This window comes from Callithrix jacchus, chromosome 7 (genome assembly GCF_049354715.1).
Source record: "Callithrix jacchus isolate 240 chromosome 7, calJac240_pri, whole genome shotgun sequence".
NCBI classification, from domain to species: domain Eukaryota; kingdom Metazoa; phylum Chordata; class Mammalia; order Primates; family Cebidae; genus Callithrix; species Callithrix jacchus.
Genome location: NC_133508.1, coordinates 32385987 through 32398931, shown reverse-complemented (window position 1 = coordinate 32398931; position 12945 = coordinate 32385987). Strand labels below are relative to the sequence as shown.

The following is a 12945-nucleotide window of genomic DNA, read 5'->3' as shown; positions in this document are numbered from 1 at the left end:
GTAGCTGGTACTATGTGTTTAGGTCATGAGAGCAGATCCCTCATGAATGTTTTGGTGCTGTCCTCACAGTAATAATCTGTGTGTCTTCATTCTCCTAATTCCCTATAGATCTGATTGTTAAAAAGTGCCTGACATCTCCTCCCATCTTTCTTTTGCTCCCTCACTTATGTAATATGCTGGCTTCTCTTCCCCTTCCACTGTGAGTGAAAAAGCTTCCTTAGACCCTAAACAGATGCCGGCACCATGCTTCTCGTATAGTCTGCAGAACTGTGAACCAAATACACCTGTTTTCTTTATAAATTACCCAGCCTCGGGTATTCCTTTATAGCAATCCAAATGAACTAAGATAAGAGATGACACAATATTGAAGGAGAAGAACAAAGTTGGATGACTGACTTATTATTAAGCTACAGTAGTTAAGACAGTGTGGTCTTATAAAAAGCATAGACAAATAGATCCATGGCACAGAACAGAGAGCCCAGAAGTAGATTCACACCAATATGGCCAACCAATTTTAATGAAGGAGCACAGGTAATTTGATGATAAAAAAAATGGTGTATAAGCCTTCCATTTTTCTTTTTCTTTTCTTTCTTTTTTTTTTTTTTTTTTTTTTGAGACAGAGTTTTGCTCTTGTTACCCTGGCTGGAATGCAATGGCGTGATCACGGCTCACTGCAACCTCCGCCTCCTGGGTTCAGGCAATTCTCCTGCCTCAGCCTCCTGAGTAGTTGGGATTACAGGCATGCGCCACCATGCCCAGCTAATTTTTTGTATCTTTAGTAGAGACGGGGTTTCACCATGTTGACCAAGATGGTCTCGATCTCTTGACCTCGTGATCCACCCGCCTTGGCCTCCCAAAGTGCTGGGATTACAGGCTTGAGCCACCGCACCTGGCCAAGCCTTCCCTTTTTCTACAACCTCACCATCTCATACCATTTTGATTTAGTTTGACAAACTTTAGAATTACTTTGTTAATCAAAATGGTATGAAATGGTATCTCATTGCAGTTTTGATTTGACTTTTTCTAATGATTAGAGACATTATGCATTTTTTTCATATGCTTATTTTCATATCTTTTCAACAAATGATGCTGGAATAACAAGCCATCCATATGCAATAAAAAATAAATCTAGATACAGACCTTATACCCTTCACAAAAATTAACGCAAAAAGTATCATAAATCTAAATAGAAAATGGAAAACTGCAAAACTTCTAGAAGATTACATAAAAGAATCCTAGGGGACACTGGGCATAGAGATTATTTTTTAGATAAAATATGAAAGGCACAATTAACAACAGCAAAGGAATTGATAAGCTGGACTTAATTAAAATTCAAAAACGTCTGCCTTGTAAAAGACATTGTGAAAAGAATGAAAAGTAATGCCACAGACTAGGAAATTATATGGCAAAAGACATATCTAATAAAAGACTGTTACCCAAAATATGCAAAGAACTCTTACAACTCAATATAAAAACAAACATCTCATTTGAAAGATGGGCAAAACATCTTAACAGACACCTCACCAATGAAGATATACAGGTGACAAGTAAGCATATAAAGAGATGTTTAACATATATGTCTTTAGGAACTTGTGAATTAAAACAAAAATGAAACACAACTACACAGTTATTAGAATAACCTAACTCAAAAAAACTGACAACAGATGCAGAAAAGTATGTGTAGCAACAGGAATCCTCATTCATTGCTGGTGAGATTTCAAAACAGTATAGCCATTCTGGAAGACCCTTTGGCTGTTTCTTAAAAACTAAACCTATTCTTGCCATATAATCCAGCAATTTCACTACTTGAAAACATGTCCATATTCAAACCTGCACATGGATGTTAGAGCAGCTTTATTCATAATTGCCAAAACTTGGGGGAAAATCTACAACATTCTTCAGTAGGTAAATAGATGAATTAACTGTGGTACACACAGAATATGCAATATTATTCTGTACTAAAGGGAATTAGCCACAAGGACATTGAAAAAATGAAGGAACCTTATATGTATATTACTAAGTTGAAATAAGCCAATCTGAATTTTATTCCTCAAATTTATTTGTCAAAACTCTAATCTCTAATGTGTCTGTATCTGGACATATGCCCTTATGGAGAAAATTAAGGTAAAATGAGATTTTAAGAGTAGAGTCCTAATCTTATAGAATTGATGGCCTTAAAAGAAAGACCACATGCAGGTATGAAGGTGGCTAGCTACAACTAAGGAGACCCCTCCCACACCAGTCAACACCTTGATCTTAAACTTTCCAACCTTTAGAACTGTGAGAAAATAATTTCTGTTGTTTCAGCTACCTAGTTTATGGTATTTTGTTATGGCAGCCTGAGCAGACAAAGACTGCTACATACTCTATGATTACAACTATAAGACATTCTGAAAAAAGCAAAATCATGGACACAACAAAAAGGTCAATTGTTGTGAGGAGTTAAGGATAAGGGAGAAATAGATAGGTGAAGCACAAAAGATGTTTAGGTGCGTGAAACTATTCTGTATGACACTATAATGATCATATATATGTCATCATACATTTGTCAAAACCCAGAGAATGAACACCAACAGCAGACTCTAAAGTGAACTATGACCTTTGGATGATAATGTGGTTTCAATGTAGGTTCACTAGGTATAACAAATGTTTAACTCTGGTGCAAGATGCTGACAGTGGGGAGCCTGTGTTAGGCTATAATGGCAGAAGTTATATGAAAACTCTGTACTTTCTGCTCAATTTTGCTGTAAACCTAAAATTGCTCTAAAAATAAATTTTATAAAAGTGGAATATTTAATCTCCAAGACATGAGTATTTACAGTAAATATAAATGCATCAAAATTCTAGTTAAAAGGAAAAGATGTTCAAACTGGAACAAAAAATTCTAACTATATTCTGTTCATAAAAAAAAGTTCAGTTCATAGGAAGACATAACAAATTTAAATGTGCAATGTGTATATCAAAATGAGAGCATCAAAAGAGGCAAAGCAAATATTGACAAAATCACAGAGAGTAACAGAAATTCACACTCGCAATGGGAGAATCGAACATACCCTCTTAATAACTGATAAAATAGACATTACAAGTTGTAAGAGAAATGGAAGATTTAAATAATGCAATTAACAAATCTCACTCAATAAGACATTTTTTGGGGGAAATACAGTTGATCCTTGAACAATATGGGTTTGAACTGCATGGGTCCACTCATATGTGGCTTTTTTCCAACCAAACATAGATTAAAAATACAGTACTTGTGGAATACAAAACCCAACATACACAGAGGACCCACTTTTCATATACTAGTTACACAGGGCCAACTATAGGACTTGACTATGCATGGATTTTGGTATATGTGTGTGAAGGGGTGGTCCTGGAACTAATCCCTATGTATACCAAGAAATGACTGTATGCAGACTCATGAACCAAAGGACAAACCACTCTTAATTTTAATTGAAAATATTACAGCAATATGTGTAATTTTAATGTGTACTAAAAAGACAATCTTTTTTGGTGGCTCCAAGTTCTTAGTTTGAGATTGGCTTTTTATGATTAAAACTTTATCTTTGAACAAAAGAGTTTCAGTAAGTAAAGCCGTTCTATAAGCTGCAAGAAGAGATGCTTTTAATCTACTCCCTAGGAAAAAATAATTTCTTGAGGAATCTCTGAATTTCACAATAAATGTCAATACTGAGCAGTATCTCTCTCATTTTTGCAAGTTATTAGCAAATAATCACATTTATGTGCTATGAACTATTAAAGTAAGATTATTAATATAAAATGTAATAATTAGAATGTTTCTCATTAATGTAGACACATTCTTATTACTTCTAGACATACACAAAAATTTAAAACATTTAATATAATCTTCAGTTTTGTATGGAAAGTTCTAATTTTAAAAAATTAAAACTCATTATAAGGGTTATAATTAAAAAAAAAGAAATGATAAAAAATAGCTACCATAAAAGAAACAATAAATGTGAGAGAAGTAAAGATAGGTAAGATGGGAAAATATAGAAAACACAAAAGAAAATGTAACATGTAAATCCAAATATATCATTAACTATATTAAATGCTACAGTTAAAACACAAGGACCTTTACACTGAACCAAAAGAAGAAGAACACATGTAAAATGAGTATGACAGAGGCAGCTACATCGAAGTAATAGAGAATAAATTATAAAGATACTGAAAGTTTAAAAGTAAAAGTAATAGAAGAACTTCCATTTCTGGTTTAACATGTAAAGACTTTGGAAGTTGTTACTCCCATCTTCATGATAAGAAAAGAGATAAACTTTAAATCAATACTTTTTCTTATAACTATCAGAGAATTAAAGTCAAAAGGCAAAACACTGTCCTAAAAACTGGACAGAGAGAGGGAGATACTAAGAATCACAGTTTACTGGCAGCAAAGGCCTAGAAATAGATTCCCTCCACTATAGCTACTTGTATGAACATTTAAGCTACAACTGATGAATTGCTGGAGGCTTTGTGTGGACTATGAGTGTTAAAATATCTAATCTCATGGATACTCCCACATTTTCATAAGTTTACCTCTTGGAGCCCCATGAGGTTCTCAGAGAAAAATACCCTTTGTGCTTTCTACAAGGGGAAGGGGAAAGTAATCATTTTAAAACACATTCAGAGCTTTTTGTTCTTAACAAAAGACTACCCTCAAGGGAAACTATTTTGCCAGAGATTAACTATCACAGGCGTTATTACACAATAATTGACCTGGCGGAAGGGAAATATCTAACTCCAGATGCTTTCTAGTCTTCAATATGAGAAAGTGAAATACCCAATTTCAACCTCCTGTGAACTTTCTGCTCATGTAAGGACCTGGGATGTTGGGAAGAAGAACATAAGAAGCTCTCGTGAAGTGTAGACTTCTGAGGCACAGGCTAACTAGAAGACTGAAACCTAATCAGAGGATTATAGAATGCTTCTCCTCTCTTGATACCTTACCACCACATTAATCAGACTCCTGCATAATAACAGCAAATTACAGCTAAAATACCTGCAAGCCTCAGGCCCTATCTAAAGAAAACCCAGAAACAACAGAGGGAACAAAAATAATGGTAATATTTTAGAAAATTTTATCATTTGATATCTACAATTACAGCAAACAAAAAACACAGCCTAACTGCTAGCTAGGTAACCATATTATAATAAATGCTTATATGCCTGAGTTCCTATTGTCCAATACATTATGTCTAGATTTCAAAAACAATGACAAAAAATTTCCAGTCATGTTAAAAGTAAAAAAAATATACTCTGAAGAGACAGTTTAAACATAAGCATCAAACTCAGATATGGCAGAATTTTTCCAATTATCATACTATAAATTTAAAATAATTTTGACTAACAATATTAAGACCACTGATGGAAAAAGTGGACAACACATAATAAGAAATAGATAATATAAGCAAGAAGGTAGAAAAACTAAGGAGAGATGGGCAGATCCAAGATGGCTGAATAGGAATAGCTCTGGAGTTCAGTTCCCAGCGAGAACAACACAGAGAGTGAGTGGTCACCACATTTCCAAATGAGTTATTACTGCCCACAGACCAGGAGATTCCTGAGCTGAAAAGTGCCATGAGTTTCCAGCATGGCTATTTCAGCTGGCACAGCAGGTCTCCACACAAAAACTCACACAAATCTGGGTGGCTGTTTCAACTGGTGCCTGGAATGCCTGGGAGACAGAGCCATTCATTCAACTGAAAAAAAGGGAGCTGAAACAGGGAGCCAGGTGATCTGGCTTGGCAGGTTCCACCCCCACAAAGACCAGCAATCTGAAATGCTCTGGATTAAGAGTTTCACAGCAAGTGCAGCTGGACCTGGGATGGTCCAGCTCTGTGGTGGGAAGGGCATCTGCCATTACTGAGGCAGTCCACCACTACCAAAGCAGTCTGCCATTACTGAGGCATATACCATTACCGAGGCAGTCTTCCATTACCGAGGCAATATGCCATTACTGAGGCAGTCCCCCAATACAAAGGCAGTCCACCTTTACCGAGGTAGACCACCATCACCAAGACAGTTCTAACTGTACCTCTATAAACAAAACTGCAAGGAAGTTCACACAGCAGCTCTACAGAGCCCATGGCAGCTCAGAAACACCTCTGCTGGCAGACTGTGACTAGGCTTCCTGCTGGCTGGGCAGGGCATCACCAAAAAGCAGCAGCATGTCAGGAACTTATAAATAAAGCCCCACCTTCCCAGGACAGAGCACCTGGAAAAAAAGGTGATTATGAATTCTACTGCAGCAGACTTAAACATACCTGCCCAGTAGCTCTGAACAGAACAACAGAACTCACAGCTCAGCATTTGAGCTCCTATAAGGGTCAGACTGTCTCCTCAAGTAGCTCCATAATCCCTGTACATCAAAAGAGATACCTCATAAAGGAGAGCTCAAGCTGACATCCAGCAGGTATCCTTCTGGGATGAAGATACCAGAAGAAGAAACTGGCAGAAACTCTTACTGTTCTGCAGCCACTGTGCAGGTGATACCCAGGCAAGCAGGATCTGGAGTCAAACTTCAGCAGTCCTACAGCCGAGGGGTCCTAACTATTAGAAGGAAAACTAGAAAACAGAAATAAGATCATCATTAACAAACTGGACATCCACTCAGAGACCCCATCCCAAAGTCAACAACTACAAAGACCACAGAAAGATAAATCCACAAAGATGGGAAGAAATCAGAGCAAAAAGGATGAAAACACCCAAAACCAGAATGCCTCTCCTCCTCCAAGGGATCACAACTCCTCACCAGTAACAGAACAAAGCTGGATAGAGAATGAGTCTCATGAATTGACAGAAACAGGCTTCAGAGGGTGGGTAATAACAAACTTCTCTGAGCGAAAAGAAAATGTTCTAATCCAATGCCAAGAAACTAAGAACCTTGAAAAAAGGTTTCGTGAAATGCTAATGAAAACAAACACCTAAGAGAATATAAATGATCTGATAGAGCTGAAAAACACAACATGAGAACTTTGCAAAGCATACACAAGTTTCAATAGCTGAATCGACCAAGCAGAAAGGATATGACAGATTGAAGATTAACTCAATGAAATAAAATGAGAAGGCAAGATTAGAGAAAAAAGAGTGAAAAGAAATAAGCAAAGCCTCCAAGAAATATGGGATTATGTGAAAAGACCTAAACTACATTTGATAGGTATACCTGAATATGACAGACAGAATGAATTCAAGCTGGAAAACACTCTTCAGGTTGTTATCCAGGAGAACTTCCTCAACTTAGCAAGGCAGGCCACTATTCAAGTCCAGGAAATACAGAGAACACAACAAAGATATTCTCAAGAAGAGCAACCCCAAGGCACATAATCATCAGATTCACCAGGGTTGGAAGGAAAAAATGCTAAGCACAGCCAGAGAGAAAGGTTGGGTTACCCACAAAGGGAAGCCCATCAGACTCACAGCGGATCTCTCAGTAGAAACCCTACCAGCCAGAAGAGAGCAGGGGCCATCCTTAAAGAAAAAAACTTTCAACCTAGTATTTCATATCCAGCCAAACTAAGCTTCATAAGCAAAGATAAAATAAAATCTTTTACAAACAAGCAATTGCTGAGAGATTTCATCACTACCAGGCCTGCCTTACAAGAGTTCCTCAAGGAAGCACTAAACATAGAAAGAAACAACCAGTACCAGCAACTTTAAAAATGTACCAAATGGTAAAAAGCATCGACACAATGAAGAAGCTGTATCAACCAACAGGCAAAACAACCAGCTAGCATCAAAATGGCAGAATCAAATTCACACATAACAATATTAACTGTAAGTGTAAATGAACTAAATGCCCCAGTCAAAAGACACAGACTGGCAAATTGGATAATTTAAAATTAACCATATTAACTCTCACTCATTGCTGGTAGGAATGCAAAACACTACAGCTACTTTCAAGACAGTTTAACTGCTTCTTACAAAGTTAAATACAGTATTACTATATGATACAGCAGTTGTGCTCCTTGGCATTTACCTGTGTAGAAAATATATGTCCCCATAAAGTTTATGCAGTATCCAACAGGTACTAAATAGTTTTGCACCTAATTAAGAAAGAAATTGTTGGGCTTTTTTTGTGGTTTAAGAGTATTGTGAAAAAATTAGAGACCATATAGGCACCAACAGCTTCTGTCTAAACTCTTTACAAAAGACTGTGTAAGTACTTCACCAGAAAGCATATGTAGTTTTACTAGTATCAGATAAACTTTAAAACAAAATGCATTTATGTATTTATTTATATTTAACTTTCATTTTCAGTTCGGGGGTACAAGTGAAGGTTTGTTACATAGGTAAACTCACATCACGAAGGTTTGTTATACAGATTTTTTCATCACCCAAGTATTAAGCCCAGTACCCAATAGTTATCTTTTCTGCTCATCTCCCTTCTCCCACCTTCCACTCTCAAGTGAACCCCAGTGTGTTTTGTTCCCTTTGTGTTCATGAGCTCTCATCTCACTTACAAATGAGAACATGCAGTATTTGGTTTTCTGTTCCTGCATGAGTTTTCTAAGTATAATGGCCTCCAGTTCCATCCATGTTCCTGCAAAAGACATAATCTTGTCCCTTGTTATGACTGCATAGTATTACATGGTGTATATGTATCACATTTTCTTTATCTAATTTGTCACTGATGGGCATTTAGACTGATTCCATGTCTTTGCTATTGTGAATAGTGAGGCAACAAACATTCATGTGCATGTATCTTTATGCTAGAATGATTTATATTCCTCTGGGTATATACCCAGTAATGAGATTGCGCGTTGAATGGTAGTTCTGCTTTTAGCTCTCTGAAGAATTGCCATACTGTTTTCCACAATGGTTGAACTAATTTACACTCCCATCAACAGTGTATAAGTGTTAGCTTTTCTTCGCAACCTTACCAGCATCTGTTGCTTTTTGACTTTTAAGTAATAGCCATTCTGACTGGTGTGAAATGGTATTTCACTATGGTTTTGATTTGCATAAAACAAAATGCATTTTCAGACATTAAGAGACAGTCTCCACTTACCAGGTTAAAAGTATAAATTTGTACACAATAAATAAATAAGATAGTTTCCAAATATAAAAACTGATTTGACAGAACTACTATAAGACATAGAGAAATCTATAATCACAGTGGGAGAAATTAACATACATCTCTTAGTAATACAGAATAAACAGAAAAACCTCAATGAAAAAAATAACTGAACAGAACAATAAACACATTTAATTTAACAAGCCTGTAATCCCAGCACTTTGGGAGGCCAAGGTGGGTGGATCATGAGGTCAAGAGATTGAGACCATCCTGGTCAACATGGTGAAACCCCGTCTCTACTAAAAAATACAAAAAATTACCTGGGCATGGTGGTGCATGCCTGTAATCCAAGATACTCAGGAGGCTGAGGCAGGAGAATTGCTTGAACCCAGGAGGCGGAGGTTGTGATGAGCCAAGATCGCGCCATTACACTCCAGCCTGGGTAACAAGAGCAAAACTCTGTCTCAAAAAACAAAAAAAAAAAAACAAAAAAAAACCATGTTGACTAAACAGTCACAAACCTACAAACAAAATTCTTCAGCTTACTCTAATTAAAAATAAATCAATGATATTGAAAATTATCATACTTACTACTTAGTGTTTCCATTTTGTTAGCTCCAAATATCTTAGCTTGAGATTTGCTTTTTGAAAATGCAACTTTATCCTCAGGTAAAAAATTTTCATCTAACACATCTTCCACTTTCTGAGCTACAAAAAAGATGCTTTTAATCAGTTAAATAGACAAATGAATTTATCAAAAAAACCTCTGTAATTCAAAATACATATCACCTATCCAGCAATATGTCCTCTCATGTTTTGAAATAATATACTCAAATGCCACATTGCTGAGACAGTGAATTATAGACTGAGTATGTGAAGTGTTAAAATATAGAACTTTTCAAGAAAATAGTTTTATAAGGTATTCATATTTTATAATCAAATAAAATTTTTATAACAGATGTGGGTAATAAAAATGATAAAAGCATCTGTTGTCTCCAGATTTTTTAATGATCGCCATTCTAACTGGCATGAGATGGTATCTCAATGTGGTTTTGATTTGCATCTCTCTGATGATCAGTGACGATGAGCATTTTTTCATATGATTGTTGGCCTCATATATGTCTTCTTTCGTAAAGTATCTGTTCATATCCTTTGCCCACTTTTGAATGGGCTTGTTTGTTTTTTTCCTGTAAATCTGTTTGAGTTCTTTGTAAATTCTGGATATCAGCCCTTTGTCAGATGGGTAAACTGCAAAAATTTTTTCCCATTCTGTCGGTTGCCGATCCACTCTAGTGACTGTTTCTTTTGCCATGCAGAAGCTGTGGAGTTTCATTAGGTCCCATTTGTCTATTTTGGCTTTTGTTGCCAATGCTTTTGGTGTTTTGTTCATGAAATCCTTGCCTACATTGCAGCACTGTTTACAATAGCAAAGACCTGGAATCAACCCAAATGCCCATTGATAACAGACTGGATTGGAAAAATGTGGCACATATACACCATGGAATATTATGCAGCAATCAGAAATGATGAGTTTGTGTCGTTTGTAGGGACATGGATGAATCTGGAGAATATCATCCTCAGCAAACTGACACAAGATCAGAAAATGAAACACCGCATATTCTCACTCATAGGTGGGTGATGAAAAATGAGAACACATGGACACAGAAAGGGGAGTACTAAACACTGGGGTCTATTGGGGGGAAAAGGGGAGGGCCAGTGGGAGGGGGAAGTGGGGAGGGATAGCCTGGGGAGAAAAGCCAAATGTGGGTGAAGGGGAGAAGAAAAGAAAGCACACTGCCATGTGTGTACCTACGCAACTGTCTTGCATGCTCTGCTCATGTACCCCAAAACCTATAATCCAATAAAAAATTAAAAAAAATAAAAAAATTAAAAATAAATAAATAAATAAATAAATAAATTTAAAAAAAAATGATAAAAGCACATTAACAACAAACTTTAAAAGGAGATCCAAAAATAGATCAGGCAAGAAATACAGAAAACATAAGTGTTGGTATATTAACTCACAAAATATCAGTATTTACATTAAATGTAAATGTGTTAAATGTTATATTTGCAATTGAAAGATTGTCACATTGGATTTAAAAAATAACTATAATATATTTAACACATATAATACAGCTAAGACATAATAATACAAAAAGGTGAAAGTATAATGATGAAAAATTGTGTTCTGCGAATACATTAAAAAGATGCTATGTTAATATCTGACAGATTAATGGCAACAAAAGTTACTACAAAGTATCCATCATATTGTGGGTGAGGCTACATGAGAAATCTCTGTCTTCCTCTCTAATTTACTGTGAACATGAGACTGCTCTAAAAATAAAGTCTATTTTTTAAAATGTCCATCATGAAGACAAGAGTTTCAGTGCTCTTAAGAAAATTTAACAATTTAAAATCTGTATGTATATAATAAAATATATTTTAAAACATAGAACAAAAATTGGCAGAACTACAAAGGACAGAGAAATAATCGCAGTAGCAGAATTTGAAATACCTTTCTCATAAATGATAAACAGAACCTCAATGAAGTTAAGAACATGTGAAAATATAATTAATGACAATAGAGAATATACATACACTCATATATATTTTCTATACACACATATATGTATATATGACACAAAGATATTTATAATTGAACATATAAAGAGAGAAATTCAATTAAAATAATTATACAATATTCTTAATTATTATATTTACTATGAAGTCTCACTTTTCTGCAACTACTAAGTTTTGTAATTTGAGATGAGCTTTTTAAAATTAAAACTTTATTTAAGCTGAAAGATTTTCATCTGCTATTTCATCCATTTTCTCAGTTGAAAAAAAAAAGGCTTTAAAAAAAAATGAAAAAGCTTTACTGTGAAGCCTCTGGATTATTAATATATTGAAAGGACCATTCAAAGTTTCCTATAAGTTTTAAAAGACTTTACACTAGTCAATACAATTTAAATAAATGTCACACAATAAAACCTCTAATGAGTTTTCAAAACGAATCATGAAGTTAAATACAAAAATCATCAGAGTACTTTTCCTGAAAGTATGTGGAGGCACTCTTGTTACTTCATACATACACTTAGAAAGTTGAAATTAGACTTTATTTTACTAAGTGTATTCACATTTTAAAAAGTTTTTATAACCTACGTGATACACTGAATAATTGAACTGATTAAAAGTAGTAATTTCAAAATAAGGAAAGAAAGAAAATAGAAAGTAACCTGAATCAGATAAAAAAAAAATTAAAAATCACCCCTGCCCGAAATATTTAAATCCAAATATATCAGTAAGCATGATAATTGTAAATGGACTACATACTCTAGGAATAGACAAAGACAGACACATTGGAATGATAAACAATTTAACTATACGTTATTTATTAGAGACATGACTGAAAAAATACAAACGCTAACCAAAATCACTCTGTAGTAGTTATGTCAATATCAGACAAAACAGACTTTTAGTCAAAAGACCTCACTAAAGACTAAGATGATCCCTTTCATAAAAATAAAAGGTAGAGTTCATAAAGAAAATCTGAGTTTTTATTTGTATACACAAATAATGTAGACAGTATAAGGAAAATGAACAGAACTATAAGAAGAAATAGTTAAATCCACAAAGTGGGATAATTTAGTATACATCTCTCAATAATTGATAAATAAGATTCAAGAAAATCAGGAAATAAATTTTAATGACACAACAAAAAAATGAGTTCAATGGATGTCTTTAACATTCTAGCAGAGTACATATCCATGAATAAAATTCAGCTTAATTAAAATTTAGTTAATGTAATTCCAAACAACTTAATAATATTATTTCCATATTTACTATGGAATCTCTTCTTTCTAGCAGCTCCAGTTGCAGGCAAAAGAGTTTCGTCTGATACCTTATCTTTTTCT

The 12945-nt window shown here is 34.9% G+C and overlaps 1 protein-coding gene across 1 annotated transcript in view; it reads right to left on the bottom strand.

The window, feature by feature from the left end:
- Positions 1-12945, bottom strand: part of CCDC7 (coiled-coil domain containing 7) — a 467329-nt gene that overhangs the window by 186779 nt on the left and 267605 nt on the right. The window contains exon 30 of the mRNA XM_078329853.1: positions 9620-9736. Coding sequence (XP_078185979.1) covers positions 9620-9736 — 117 coding nt within the window. The remainder of the gene's footprint in view (positions 1-9619; positions 9737-12945) is intronic.